Here is a 15,612-nt window from a genome sequence, read left to right as displayed (position 1 = left end):
AGTTTATTAGGCAGAATTTTCTTGAATTTCATTTTTTTTTCCCCTACATCTTTGAGGGGGAAAATATAATATCAGATCTTAAAGGAAAAAGAAGTCTCAAAAAAGTGGCCTGAAGCATCTAGTAAAAAGACTGAGGCAAAGGAAGGCATACAGTTTTTCTTTTTTGATAGCTTAAGAACTGCTTATGACTACTAGTTTGGGGCTTTCTGGAGCATTTACTGTGAAAGCCAACTTTTTCTCCCCCCCCCCCATTCCCACCATCTGCTTTAGTCACTTGATTGCAAAACTCAAACGATGGGTTGGAGAAGCTATTAAGAAGTGAAATAAAGCTGCATGAGAAAAAGCAGATTTTAAAAACCAGTTTTGTTGGCTTGAGGCATCGTGCTACCAGAAGGCCATCTTGTACCCACATATGAGGATACTTGTAACCTCTGAAACATTTGCTTCTAAGTCAGAAGTCTTGTATGAGCCTTGGATTCATGGTGTAAGAAGCCAGTATCCTAAAACTGGTCCCTGCTTAATAGATTCTAGAACTAGGCAATCATTCCATCACCCTGCAGGCCCTGTGAATGCCCACATCTGACCAAGAGTGCTTTTCTTAGGAATAAGGAGTGCAAACAACTGTTCTAGGACCATTGTAAACACCAACACATACAAGTTTGCAACTATTCAGAACCATGGGAGCAGTGGCAAGAAAGAGAAAGTTAAAAGCTCATTTAAATTTGCGTTAGAAATGAGGTCATTGTCTAATATGTTTGTGACTCCAAATAATAATTTGATCATTACATTATTAAGAACAGTATTTGTTCATTGACTCTTGAATGGCATACTTCATTCTTCTTCTTACTATGAGTTTCTGCAGGAGGTAATATTTTTATGTTCCTCTCTAGGTCCCACAGTGCTGTGTCAATGGCTTTGCAGAGCAGTTGTTAATGAATGAGAGTTGAAAACCCAGAGGTGGTTTCTTCATAGTTCCATAAGCTAATGACTTATTAAATAAAATTAATTGATTGGTAATTCCACTGGATTAGCAAAATCAGCAGGTCAATAGGATTGTGCAGACAAAGTCAAGATATGGCTTTTAAGCTCATATCTTATGAGCTTATGAGTATGCAATTATGTTTTTAGGGAGGATTTTGCAAGGCAAAAAAAAATGGTTTATCAGAGATACATAAATAATCAGAATATTTCTGATGAAGAACTGGTAAAGGTAAAAAAATTTTGGGTGGTGGAGTACAAAAGAAATACAATCATAGCTTTTGGAAAAGCTTCCTAGAGCAGTATGAAAAATAAGAATACCTTGCTTTTTAAGGTTTGTGTCACCCAATTCTTTTCTAATTCCTAATTTCTTAGACATTTCTACAACAAAATACCACATCTTTTATACCAAGGCCTTTCTCATCTGAGTAAGTCTTTTGGGCAGCCTGGGGTAACTTATAAAAGACTAAAGCGTGTCTTGAGAAAGTCAGGGATCTGCAGAAAAGGGACCAGTGTGGTGACTCAAGCTCATCTCAAAGGATTCCTTCAGACCCAGATCAGAGGCTCCCTTTCCTGTGGTCTCATCTTCTGTCTTATACTCATGGTATCAACATGTACACTTGAGTGTTTACTATTTCAGATTTCCAGACTTCTAGCCGTAACTTGTTGAAGAAAATCTCAGTTGAAAAAGGTCAGACAGAAGGGAGCAAGGCTGTAGGATCCACTAAAGGTTTCCAAGTCCCCTGCTCATAGTGTCCTCCCTCTGATCTCGGCACGTCCTCATGACCACCCTGTGGGGACAGTGGTCTGGTCACTTCCACATCACACCTCATATCCCGGCTGACTAGGTCTAAATAAATGAGGACTTCCCTTAGCTCATGAAGGACAGAACAAAAATTTGGTAATTCTACCAACTTAGATTTTGTTTTATAATCATAATTTCAGTTATTTTCCCCTGCCAGGAAAGAGTTTTCCTGTCTAATCTCAAAAATCTTAGCATCACATTTCCCTCAGGTTCAAATTTGAGTTAAAAACCTACCATTTAAGGGTGTCTGGGTGGCTCAGTTGATTAAGCATCTGCCTTTGGTTCAGGTCATGATCCCAGGGTCCTGGGATCAAGTTCTGCATCGGGCTCCCTGCTCAGCAGGGAGCCTGATTCTCCCTCTTCCTCTGCCCCTCCCCTTCCTCTGCTTGTGCTCTCTCTCTGAGACAAGTAAATAAATAAAATATTTAAAAAAAAAAAAAAGAGTAAGGGAGAGGACAATCTTTTTCTTTTTATGTCTTTTATTTCATATCAGAAAACCAATTTTAATGAATGCTTTCATATACCAATGCCATTGTTCAGAGAACAAAGTTTTTTTTTTTACTTTTTAATTTAAATTCAATTTAATTAACATAGACTGCATTATTAGTTTCAGAGGTAGAATTTAGTGATTCATCAGTTGCATGTAACACCCAGTGCTCATTACTTCAAGTACCCTCCTTAATGCCCTCACCCAGTTACCCCATCATTCCACACACCTCCCCTCCAGCAACCCTAGTTTGTTTCCTATAAACCCTCAGTTGGTTTGCCTCCCTCTGTTTTCATCTTATTTTATTTTTCCTTCCTTTCTCCAATGTTCACCTGTTTTGCTTCTTAAATTCCACTTGGGAGTAAAACCATACGGTATTTGTCTTTCTCTGGCTGACTTATTTCACTTAGATAATACTCTCTGGTTCCATCCACTTTGTAGCAAATGGCAAGATTTCATTCTTTTTGATGGCTGAGTAATATTCCATTGAAGATATACCACATCTTCTCTAACCATTCATGTGTTGATGGACATCTAGGTTCTTTCCATATTTTGGCTATTATGGACATTGCTACTATAAACATTGGGGTGCAGGAGCCATTTCAGATCACTATGTTTATATCCTTTCAATAAATACTTAGTAGTGCAATTGCTGGGTCATAGGGTAGCTCTATTTTTAACTTTCTGTGGCATCCCCATAGTGTTTTCCAGAATGGCTGCATCAATTTGCATTCCCACCAACAGTACATCAGTTTCTCTGCAACCTCACCAACATTTGTTGTTTCTTGAGTTGTTCATTTTAGCCATTCTGACTGATGTGATGGGGTGTGATGTGATAGCTCACTGTGGTATCTTATTGTGGTTTTGATTTGTATTTCCCTGATGCCAAGTACTGAGCATTTTCCATGTGTCTGTGGCCATTTGTGTATCTTCTTTGTTAACCTGATTTTGAAAAGTGGAGTTTCTTTTGCATTTGTGCTGCATTCCATTGGTCACCAGACCAACCCTGGTGAACTGTGTCAGGGAACTCGACAAGGATGTGAATACCATGCAGTGGGACTCTATTGCAGGCATCTCAGATCTTGGCTGTAACTAGATCATGAACCCAGGTAGTTTGACCTCAGTGCTTGGGCTCTTTACCACAATGTTGAGAATAACTACAGAACACACATTTATGAATATTCATATATTTCCTAAGGGTAGTATGAGGATATTGGTGGAGTTCGTGGATATTCCATGATTATTTGTTAAAGAACACCTGAAAATGTGAAGGAGAAGAAAATATTTATCAAAGGCAGTAGACACTAAATTTCCAAAGAGTCCAGATGTTATATAGATCATTGCAGAAAAGACATGGTAAGGAGAGGTAGAATGAGAAATCATTTCAGTTAAATTCTTTTCACTTCAAAATTTTATCTTTACTCTAATTTTTCTACCTCTCCTCCTCAACACATCTCTCAACTCTGTCAAGTACCATGTTGAGAAATACCTACAGAGGGTTTTATTTCTTAAAATTGTAGCTTAAAAAAAAATCTTTACTTTAGATTTCATGTAGATTGTATTTAGTGTCCACATTTTTAAGAATGTTGTAAAAGCTTTCCAGTATCAATATGCCTTGTTCAAAGAGCTAACTAATTCGGTGAGGGAATTTCTACTTGAAAAATCTTTGTGCATCAGTGTGAAATATAAATTCAATTGTCAGCAAGCTGTGTCAGAGCAGATTTCTTGTCATATTTGACCATAGAGCAGAGATTTATTGAAAATTCTTGATGATATCGGTTTCTGAGTTGTTTTACATAAACATAGCAGTGCAGTGAATGCTTTGAACTGTAATGTGAGGGAGAAAGAGAGAGAGAGAAAAAAATGTGTGTGTGTGTGTTTGTGTGTGTGTGTGTGTTTCTGGCTCTCAACCCTGACATGTAGGAGAAAAATACCAAACAGCATTTCAGTACATAGTTTTGTATCCAGCTTACTTTAGAATGATGATTTCTGCAACAACCATCTTCTAAGTAGGTGTAGACTTCTGTGCCCTTTCAGAAATGAATCATGAATCAAAATACTTCAAAACCAATGCTTTGGAATACAGACTATTCTATTTCATGCTAGGGAACAGACAATGGGAATTGTTGAGATCGAGAAACATACAATAGGTTTATTATTTTTAAAAGAACTTTTATTATTTGCAAGCCATTTGTACCCAGGTCAGTAGTGAAAATGCAAAAACTAGAAAGGAAAATTCCTTTCTGCAATATAAATTTAGTCTCTTGGCTTCTCTGAGTTCTCTGATTTTATATTCTGTGGCTTGCCAAATTATTTTATGTTTTTCTATTCAAGTTTATTCAACTCTAACTCCAAGGAGATATTTATGAAATTATTTTTCCCTAAATGTATTATAAAATATTGGTTATGTTCACATAATGATATTGATAAGGAAATGTGCACAATTTGTGGAGTGGATGCCTTCTCTATCTAAGGGAAACTATCATTGTCACATTTATTTATGAGTAAAAATTGTCAACCCAGAGACAGCTTTACAATCTGGCAATCAACATTAATGACTATGCAGTGATCCCATTTGATCAGTAAGATGGGTGAAATCATTAAATTGACTGCCTTGGGAGATGAGAGTTTAAGTTTCCTGAATATAGACATTATGTTATCATATGGCTCTTATTTACAAATGTATTCAAGTCCATTATTATTACTCTTATTACTATTATTACTAAAGTAACTGTACACCCCAGGAAACTAAATAATATATCAAACCACTTAAATAGTCTCCAGTGGGTTAAAATGACAGATTTCAAAATATTACTTCTAGAAAATCCTTCTTATTAACTCACTTGAAAAATATAAAGTATCTCTAGCCCTGTACTGTGAGAGATAGAAAGACTACAAAATTATAACCTCTTTCTTTAAGAGATTTATAATCATTTTAGCTAATATCTGGCTTGAGTCTCTGATTCTTTTTATAATTTTCCTGTCATCTTTTTTTTCTTTTCCTTTTTTCTGGAGTCTGTTCATGTGTTTATTTACCCACAATTTACTCTTGATAAAATATCTTTAAAGACATTGTGCTATATACCACTTATTTTCAAATTTTCCATCAATTCTTCCCAAAAATAATTTAGAAAACTTTGTAACACCTCAAGAATTTTTAATTTAACATTTAAAACACTTTGTTATAAATATCTGTGAAGGATGTAATTTCTTTAGTATACTGCTCTTTTACATAAATATAAATGCACAGAAATACCATAGGAATTCAATATCCACCATCATCCATTTACAAAATATATGAGGAAGCATCTCTTTAACAGAGAAAAATTTGGAGTGCCTGGGTGGGCTCAGTTGTTAAGTGTCTGCCTCTGGCTCAGGTCATGATCCCGGTGTCCTGGGATCAAGCCCCACATTGGGCCCCCTGCTCATCCAGAAGTCTGCTTCCCCCCTCCTGCTCCCCCTCTCTTGCTGTCTTTCTCTCTCTGTCAAATAAATAAAATCTTAAAAAAAAAAAAAAAGTTGGTGGACTTTAAAAAAAAAACAGAAAAATGTACACATGTTTCTCCTTGAACTGGTATCTACAACTCATTCTCCCAACAGGATAATACGCAAATATAATCTGTCTTTATGTCTTTTATTGATCATCTATCTTATTTCTTTGCAGTATTATATTTTAATAAGCTGAAATTATTTGTTTATTATTATAAACTTATGTGAGCATAAGTTTAGTTAACTGCTAAGGATTTTTTCTTTAGGGTTAACATTACAATTAGTATTTCTGTACAATTGTGTTTAAAGGAAGATTTTATTAGCATTCTATCACTTAATGACACAAATGAGGCTTTTTCTGCACAATTATTGGATACATTTGTGGATGAAAGTACTTAATGCATCAGTTCTATTCCAGTGTTATTCACCTAAACACTGAGAAATTTTGTTTGTACATATGTGTGGGTGAGTGTTACAACAATGAGAAATTTATAGCACTCAATGATTTGAACCTCCTAATTACATTCCAGAATCCTACTGTGAACTCTCATCTGAAGTTATTTTTCATAATATTTCAACTAACTGGATATTGTCCTCCAGTTATGCTGGAAGTAAAAATTTTAGAAAATGCCTGACTTTCATAAGTATTTGTTACTCAGTCAAGCTATTTGCTTTCTCATTTTTAAGAGGTTCATTTATAAGAAACTTCACCAAGATTTATAGAATAATTATAGAATACATCTGCAAATTTTTTCCATGAAGTACTTCATATAATACCATATATTATGATAGGATTGGAAACATTGAAGCATCACTTTCAATATGCTGTTACCAATATAATTTTTTGAAAAATGTTTTTATTCTCTTAAAATCTATATAGTTTGTATTCATTTCATGGAAAATACCCATCATTTAACCTACTTAAAAGTTAGTCCTTATTTTGAAACCAATACTTTTTTTCAATTGTTCAATTCAGATAAACATGTTAACATATATTTCAAGGAGTATTATAAATACACTGAAAAATAAATTCCAGAATGCAATTTCAAAAGCTGTTTTACTAGAAGCAGCCCTTTTGATTTGAAGTGTTTATGTTTAATGTAATGAATCTTCATTTTAAGTTAGAAAAAAATACTTTTAAATCTACATGTTGTTTCTAACTAATTTAAATAATGCAATATCATCCGTATCAATGATCATGAAGTTACTTATGTAAGAGTAATATGATAAAAAGAAAGGCTCTCCTGTGGTAAATGAGCATGCTCATGCATGTTAAACTCCAGTAATTGACATTACAGTGTAATTAAATAAAATAATGCATATAATAGAACTAACTTTATTGATGTAATAGAAATGTACTGCTGAAGATCATTCTAGTATCTAGTTTAGATTGTATTTTTTTGTTAATGAAAAGTAGGGAATTCTAAACATTTTATGAGATGATGTAAGATGAAGAGTGACTGCAATCAGAATCAATATTTTATAATGTGACATAGTTTAATAGATATTGAATAATGCTCAATACACCTAGGAAATATTATCTAAGATATTGATCTGTGGGTTTAAGCCAGTACCACTGAAAACTGTTTGGTATTCCTAGACAACATTTAGTTATATTTAAATTAATGTGTCACTAAATTGTACTGTTTTGCTGTTCAAAGGCATTTTCTTCCCATTTAAATAAAAATCTCAAATATGATTATTTAAATAAGAATCTTAAATATGATTATTGCTTTTTTCTCTCCAGAATCTCTCTCAAAAGCATTACATTCTTTCATGGAAGTAACAGAAAATTCCTATTTCCATTGCTCACTTTACACAACATATTCATTTTCTAAACAACCCAACATATTCTAATGCCACAGTTCTTGCTTAGGAAAGAGAAAAAGGCAAAAAGAAAACAAAACAAAACAAAAATCAGAAAGCCTTAATGGGGCTTTGCAGTGGCTCGATTCATTGTTTGAAACTGTGGGAAGTTTGAAATCTCAGGGTAATGCTCTCTGTAAGGGGCTGGAAGAGGCAGCTGTCTTTCTTAGAGTAAGAAAGGGACTGTGGAAAGAGAGGCAAGTAAGGGAACCTACATGATACTATTGATGAAGTTCTAGAACCTAGGTGACATGGCAGTCAGGGCTGCCTGAGGGATGCTACATATAGGACTGAGGGGGAGCGGATGGAGGGGGGGTGCAAGGTGCCAGCTTTTGCTTTGTCCTCAGCCAGCCTTGTGCTCCCTCATCACTATGATGAGTATTTGTAGGTTTGAAGATGTGAAAATTTAGCCCTTTCCTTTTTTCTTTGTTAGGTGGCTACCTAAGAAAAATAATAATAGGGGTGCCTGGGTGGCTCAGTAGGTTAAGCCTCTGCCTTCTGCCTAGTTCATGATCTCAGGGTCCTGGGATCAAGCCCCACATCAGGCTCTCTGCTCAGCAGGGAGCCTGCTTCTTCTCTCTGCCCACCTCTCTGCCTACTTGGGATCTCTGTCAAATAAATAAAATCTTAAAAAAAAAAAAAAAGAAAAAAATAATAATAACAACACCTTTTTTTTTTTTTGCAGCTGTCGTGAGTGCCATCCCTGTGCCTACCCTGGAAAGTGCCCAGTACCCAGGAATCCTCCCGTCTCCCACGTGTGGATACCCGCACCCGCAGTTTACCCTCCGGCCCGTGCCATTCCCCACACTGTCTGTGGACCGAGGTTTTGGAACAGGAAAAAGTCAGTGTAATGCATTTTCCTTTCTTTTTACTAAGAAGTGAATAATAACCAAGGACGTCTTGTTCAATGTATAGCATTTTGACATTCTCATTTACCTCTGCCCTGGGTCAAAATCGGAGGACTGATTCTCTGGCAGCCTTTCTTTCCACAGCACTTTCCATGGACAATATGGGAAGCTGTGGGGAAACAAAGGTTAACAAAGGGAAACAAAGCTTAGTAAAGCAATGATGTGTTGGGTGCTTGAAATTAATATGTTCTGTCAACTAGGAAATGACTAATCAAGTGACTGTTCTCCAACATATTCTTATGTAAGTGTCCGTTGGTTATATTTAAAGGTATCTCATTGATTCCTCATGGACCAATGCTTAAATGAATACTTTAGCCTTCTTAAATCCATTAAGCAAGATCTTTTGATTTTTTAATTAATAATTGTTGGAGACGGAAAAAAATTTCCAAAGGAGTATTTCATTTGTTTTTGTATTATTATTTTTCTGATTTTAATGAGATAATAGTTGACATATAACATTGCGTAAATTTAAGGTTTAGAATGTGTTGATTTGCTACACTTACATATTACAGAATGGTTACCACCATAAAATTGGTTAATACCCTCCTCATGTTATATAATTTCCGTTTCTTTTTTGTGGTGAGGTTTTAAATGTACTTTCTTAGCAACTTTCAAGTATACAAAACAGTATTATTAGCTATAATCACTATGCTGCACATTAGATGCCCAAGTTATAGTCACTTATAACTTGATGTTTGTACTCTTTGACCAAGATCATTCTTTTTTTCTCTATCCCCCAGATCCTGGTAACCACAATTCTAGTTGCTATTTTTATGAGTTTGTCTTTTTAGTTTCTATATATAAGGGATATCATACAGTATCTTTCTTTTCCTGACTTTTTTCACTTAGCATAATGCCCTCAAGGTCATCCATTTGTTGCAAACAGCAGGGTGTCCTTCTTTCTCATAGCTGAATAATACTCCATTTTGCATATATACCATATCTTCTTTATCTACATCCATTGATGGATGCTTAATTGTTTCCATACCTTGGCTATTCTGAATAATGCTACAGTAAGCATGGGAGTGTGTGTATATCTTCAAGATCTCGTTTTCCTTTCTTTTGGATAATACCCAGAAGTGAGATTTCTGGATTATATAATAGTTCTATTTTTTTAATTTTTTTTAGGAAACTTCATACTCTTTTCCATAGTAGCTGTGCCATTTTACATTTTCAGCAACAGTGCACTCTTTTGTCTGTGTCTCTTTTGTCTTTTTGTTGATAGCCATTCTAACAGGTATGAGGTGATATCCCATTGTGATTTTGATTTGCATTTCCCTGATAATTAGTAAGGTCAAATACCTTTTCCACATATTTGATGACCATTTATATGTCTTCTTTGGAAAATGTATATTCAGTTCTTCTACACATTTTAATCCAATTTTTTGCTATTATATTGTGTGAATGTGTTACATATTTTAGAATGTGTTACATGTTAACCCTTTATCAGATATGCAGTTGGCAAATATTTCCTCCCATTCTGTAAACTGCTTTTCATTTTGTTGATAGTTCTCTTTTAGCTGTACAGAAGCTTTTTAATTTGATGTAATCCCATTAGTTTATAATTGCTTTTGTTGCTTTAGCTTTTGTTGTCAAATCCAAAAAGTCATTGCTAAAACCCATGTCCAGGAGATTATGCCCTATGTTTTCTTCTAGGAGTTTTACAGTTTCGGGTCAGGTCTTACATTCAAGTCTTTAATCCATGTGAATTCATTTTGTGTACAGCATAAGAAATCCAGTTTCATTTTTTTTAAAGAGGCAATTCCGTCTTCTCAATGCCATTTATTAAAGAGACTATTTCCCCTGCCCCTGTATTTTCTTGGCTTTTGGGCGTAAATTCATTGACCATGTATACATGGGTGTATCTCCAGGCTCTCCCATACTGTTTGACTATTATAGCATCTTAATATAGTGTGAAATCAGGAAATGTGATGCCTCCAGCTTGATCTTCTTTCTCAGTACTGTTTTGGCTATTTCAGGTCTTTTCTGGTTCCATACAAATTTTGAGATTGTTTGTTCTATTTCTGTGAAAAATGGCACTGGATTTTTGATAGGGATTGCTTTGACTATGTAGATCACTTTGGGTAGTATAGAAATTTTAACAATATTAATTCTTTCAAACCATGAGCATGAAATATCTTTCCTTTTATTTATGTCTTCTTCAATTTCTTTCATCAAAGTCTTATAGTTTTCAGTGTAAAGGATCTTTTACCTCCTTGATTAAATTTATTCCTAAATGTTTTATTCTTTTTGACACAATTGTAAATGAGATTGTTTTCTTAATTTCTCTGATAGTTCAGTGGTAGCACATATGAATGTAACTGATTTTTGTGTATCAATTTTATATCCTGAAAGTACTATTTGATTTGGTTTAAGGAAAGTAAGTATGGACAGAGACTCCCAATCTATTATATACACCCCGGTGGTTTCTCTTATGCCATTTGACTTTTTTTTTCCTTCAAGAACAGCATTTTAAAATTGATTTTATGGCTCTCTTCTCTTAGTTAGGAACAGGTGACTCAGCAGCTCATGTGAGATAGGATGTTTTGTAATAGATAAGACGGTAACAACAATAAAATATATTTTTGAGGTAAGCTATATTTTTTTCTAACCTAACAGGAACAGCTCTAAGAAATCATAAATCCTCTAGATGTAGCAAGGTTAGAATTAAAAGGCATCAAAAATCTGCCAAAAGAGAATTAGATTTATTTTCCCTTTTCTCACTACATGTCATGTCTACAGAATAGAGTTGTGTGCAGAAACTCAGGAAAAGTGGTTTCCCAAACCATATTGAAGAGAATTAAATGAGAAAGATATGGGAAGTCCAAAAAGAAAAATTTCCAAATCCCAGGACAGCTAGGAAGGTGATTCTAGTCAAAGAATTCAGAACCACGGGTCCCTTCTTTAGCTTCTGAAACAAAACTAGCAGAAAATAAATGATTATAGTTTTTGTTTAGTTTCTCCTCATCGAATCACCGTCTACTATTTTCTTTTGATTTCATCTATATCCTCTGACTTTAGAAGTGTGAGAAGAATGTGTAGAACGACCTTTATCTCTTCACTACACAAGACCAAGTCAAGCCAAAGTTCAGTTTTTTTAAGGAAATTAACCATTTTGTTTTATTTTTGGTGTATTCCTGTAATCTCTTTTTCTCATTTAAAGGCATAGTTTCCTTCTGAGAACTCAGCATCCCATTACTCTTTTCTTTTTCTCTTGATTCGGTGCAATGTGGAAAACCATCTCATTGAATCCTAGGCATAATCATTCCAGAAGTTAAATTTCAATGAAAAAGAATATAATAAATGAGTTAGCATTTTTTTTCCTTTCCCCATTGGCCAAAATCAGTTATATGGAGAAGCTCAATACCAAGGGAAGTATATATTCCACCCAAAATGAACAAGAGAATTTGCAGGGGAAGGGAGGGAAGGGTGAGTTGTGAGCAAATAATATAGTTTGTCAAAGATTACCATACACCATCAGGATGGTCTGGATCACTGTTTCTCATCTCAGAGTCCATGCACATTCTTCTACCATGAATGTAGTTGTTTCTTAGGCTGCCATCACAAGGTACCATAAACTAGGTGGTTTAAATGACAGAAATTTATTCTCTCATAGTTCTGGAGACTAGAACTCCAAAATCAAGGTGCTGTCAGGGTTATGTTCCTCCCAGAGTCTCCAGTGGTGGATTTATCTTTGCCTCTTCCAGCTTCTGGTAGTCCCAGACATCCCTTGGCTGTGGCAGCGTAACTCCAGTATCTGCCTCCTTCACATGGCTGTCCTCCCTTTGCCTGAAGAGGTCTTAGAGACCCAGACCTCCAAGGACATATTTGGGGGCCAGAGAGCAAAGTTTTGTTTTTTTTGGTTTTTTTTTGTTTTTTTTTGTTTTTTTAATTCATGAGGAAGAGAGTGTGTGAGAGAGAGAGACGGCAGAGGCAAAGGAAGAAGCAGGCTCCCCGCTTCTGCATTGGGACCCCAATGCAGGGCTCGATCCCAGGGGCCTGGGATACAGATGTTAAGCCAGCTGAGCCACCCAGCTGCCCAGGGAATAAACTTTTATGAAGAGAACTGGTCTCCCAAAAAGATATATTGAAGTTTTAACCTCCAATACCTGTGAATGCGACCTTATTTAGAAAGAGGATCTTATCATATGTCACCAAGTTAAGGTGAGCTCATGCTGAGTTAGTGTGGGTCCTAATCCCATATGCCTTGTGTCCTTAGAAGAGAAGAGACAGACACACAGGGAGAAGATGGCCGTGTGACAACAGAGGCAGAAGCTGGACTGATGCATGCAAAAGCCAAAGAACAATAAATAAACTAAGTTAAAATGTGTTCTTATTTGGGGTTAAATACTGCAGATTTGTTTATGTCTGTGGTTAGAGTCTCATGTAGCACTCTTGTGCAGGACTTTGATAGAGCAGGCTGTGTATCTGTGGGGACAGAGAGTATACTGGAAATCTCTGTACCTTTCACTCAGTTTTATACTGAACCTAAAACAGCTCTGGTAGAAATAAATAAATGTGTGAATGAATAAGTAAAGATATAAATGAATAAAAGAAAAATTTGGTCTTTTTAGTAATTTTTAAAACTTTTGTTAATTTATTTAAAAGTAAGGATTATTATATAAGGGTAGTTATAGAACTATAATCCATAATGTAAACATAAAATATATAATGCAATTATTATATAAAGTTATATAAATAAAGGATCCCTAAAGAGGGCTTAGCTTAGGGGCACTTGGGTGGCTCAGTGGGTTAAAGCCTCTACTTTCGGCTCAGGTCATGATCCCAGGGTCCTGGGATCGAGCACCCCAGGGAGCCTGCTTCCTCCTCTCTCTCTGCCTGCCTCTCTGCATACTTGTGATCTCTGTCTGTCAAATGAATAAATAAAATCTTAAAAAAAAAAAAAAAAAAGAGGGCTTAGCTTGGGTGCCTGCGTGGCTCAATCGGTTAAGCAGCTACCTTCCACTCAGATGATGATCCCAGGATCCTGGGATGGAGTCCCACACTGCATGCTCAGCAGGGAGTCTGCTTCTCCCTCTCCCTCTGCCTGTTGCTCCCCCTGCTTGTGTGCTCTGTCTCTCTCTCTCTCTCTGTCAAATAAATAAATGAAATCTTTTTATAAAAAGAGTGCTTAGCTTAATTTTTGAACTTGATATAAAATCATAAGACACAATTTTAGATCCCAGCCAAAACTTCACAGATTTTTAAAATATATATTCATTCATGCATCAGGTAATTTTTTAGCAAAAAGAATGTACAATGAATGTGAAAGAAATAGAGACGAATATGTGCTTCCATGTGATAGCTTAGGAAAGGAAAAGAAATAAGTATCCTCTCTTCTAGGAAACCAAATATTCTCTAAATCACTGTCAGAACCATTTAACTTCCAGCCATTCAGTATCGGTTTCTAAATGCCTTAGAGACCACTAAACATCCCTGTTCCTTCTCAAGCGAAAACATTTCATGACTCTGGCTGAAGATATCTTATTAGTCACCTTGAGAAACAACAAAAGTCACACACAGGAAAAGAAAAAACTGTGCCAAGTGTGGAGGCTCTCCTTCCTCCAAAGTTATCTGAAAGACCTTTGAGTTGCCCAAGAATCACTAAATGAATCACATAAACTCTGCTTCGAGAGAGCTGCTCCTTTCTGAAAGTCACAAATAAAGCTGAACTTCTCTCCTACCAAAAGAAAAAGAAAGTTGTAGGAGATCCTTTATTTGCATTACACACATTTGGTTATCCACTGATAAAGACTTATATAATTCTGGTGGACAGATACCTCCTCGTTCTACTAACAAGCCATAGTTCTGGTCTTAGCTTCAGTAGTTCAATAAGTCTTATTCCTGGGGAAGAAGAAACAGTGCCATATTTTGAAAACTTCAACCAACAGATAGTCTTGAGGCCCCATTTCTACAAGTCACTATAAACCTGGTGCCCCCATTTTCTCATCCTTGAAACAGGTAGATACCAGAGATTAGGCAATTTTTTATCATTCCTTTCAGTGTGGGTGTTGCCTTAGTGAGAAGGCTGGTCAACCTCACTCATGTTATTTTTCTGTCCCAACTCTCCCCAATTGGAAATCCAATAATAATGGGACTTAACCTAGATAGAAGCATGGGCATAGTTGAGTTTATAAATTTCTCTATAGGGACTATGCAAAAATTCACACTATCAGGAACTGGGGTTACTCAGGAATATTGCACAGTTTTTGTTCTGAGATTAATGAGTGAATTGGTTTCCTTAAGTGTTCATGTCTCAAAGTCTTTGTGTGGAGTTACTGGCATGCTCTATTTCTTTCAAATACTACAATTTGCAATACAAGAAAAATGCCCATTTCCATTTTTGCAATATTTTTGCCAGTCATTCTATAGCAATTATTTATGTGTTGACATTAATTATTATAAAGCACCTTGAAATTCAACTCTGCTGTGTAATTGTACGCTATTTGTACAATGGAGTTCCACCATTTCATCATTTGAAAACGAGTGCCTTGCCAGCACTTCCTTGATTCTCCCTTTATTTTCTGAATTGCAGGAAGGCTGTGCTTCATGGGCAAAGGGAGGTTTTTTTTGCTTTCCAAGCTCTGAAATACCATGTCACTGAGCCAATTCGCTTCATATAGGTGTCCTGATGCTGGCAACTGAACTGGCCAAAGGACTCATCTGACACGAGGGCTTTGCTCCAGGGGAGCCATGGCTATCGCATTTAAGAGGTTTGATTCCCTCAAATGTCAGCCAGTTCTGAAAAGCATTTCTTTTGCTCCACATAAAATACGAGAATTATGAATTGACTAAAGAAAACCTTGCCCATTGTATTAGATATTAAGCAAACATCATTTTCAACAAAATAGAACTAGTTCCTTACAGATTAGTGATGCATTCAGTCTCCCATTCCCACTTAGCACATTCAATTAGGCACTTTCCTTTCCACTGTGTGTGGTACTAAAGATTGATTTTGCCAGTGAGCTGGTCCATCTGTGCGGAGCTACCATTATTCCCTCAAATGTGTTCCCAGTGGGAATCATGGTGACCACCTGAAGACCTAGGGATGGAGGACTGGGCATGTGGAGAATTTGTGT

General features: G+C 36.0%; 1 protein-coding gene across 3 annotated transcripts in view; it reads left to right on the top strand.

The window, feature by feature from the left end:
• The window catches only part of DCC (DCC netrin 1 receptor), a 1,159,911-nt gene that overhangs the window by 1,107,435 nt on the left and 36,864 nt on the right, over nucleotides 1–15,612 (top strand). For all 3 annotated transcript variants that reach the window (XM_032310413.1, XM_032310412.1, XM_032310410.1), the window contains exon 26: nucleotides 8,311–8,466. In XM_032310413.1, the coding sequence (XP_032166304.1) occupies nucleotides 8,311–8,466 (156 nt within the window). The remainder of the gene's footprint in view (nucleotides 1–8,310; nucleotides 8,467–15,612) is intronic.

The sequence above is a fragment of the Mustela erminea genome, chromosome 13, assembly GCF_009829155.1.
Source record: "Mustela erminea isolate mMusErm1 chromosome 13, mMusErm1.Pri, whole genome shotgun sequence".
NCBI lineage: Eukaryota > Metazoa > Chordata > Mammalia > Carnivora > Mustelidae > Mustela > Mustela erminea.
Note: the sequence above shows the minus strand (reverse complement) of the source record. Positions and strands in the feature narration are given on the sequence as shown.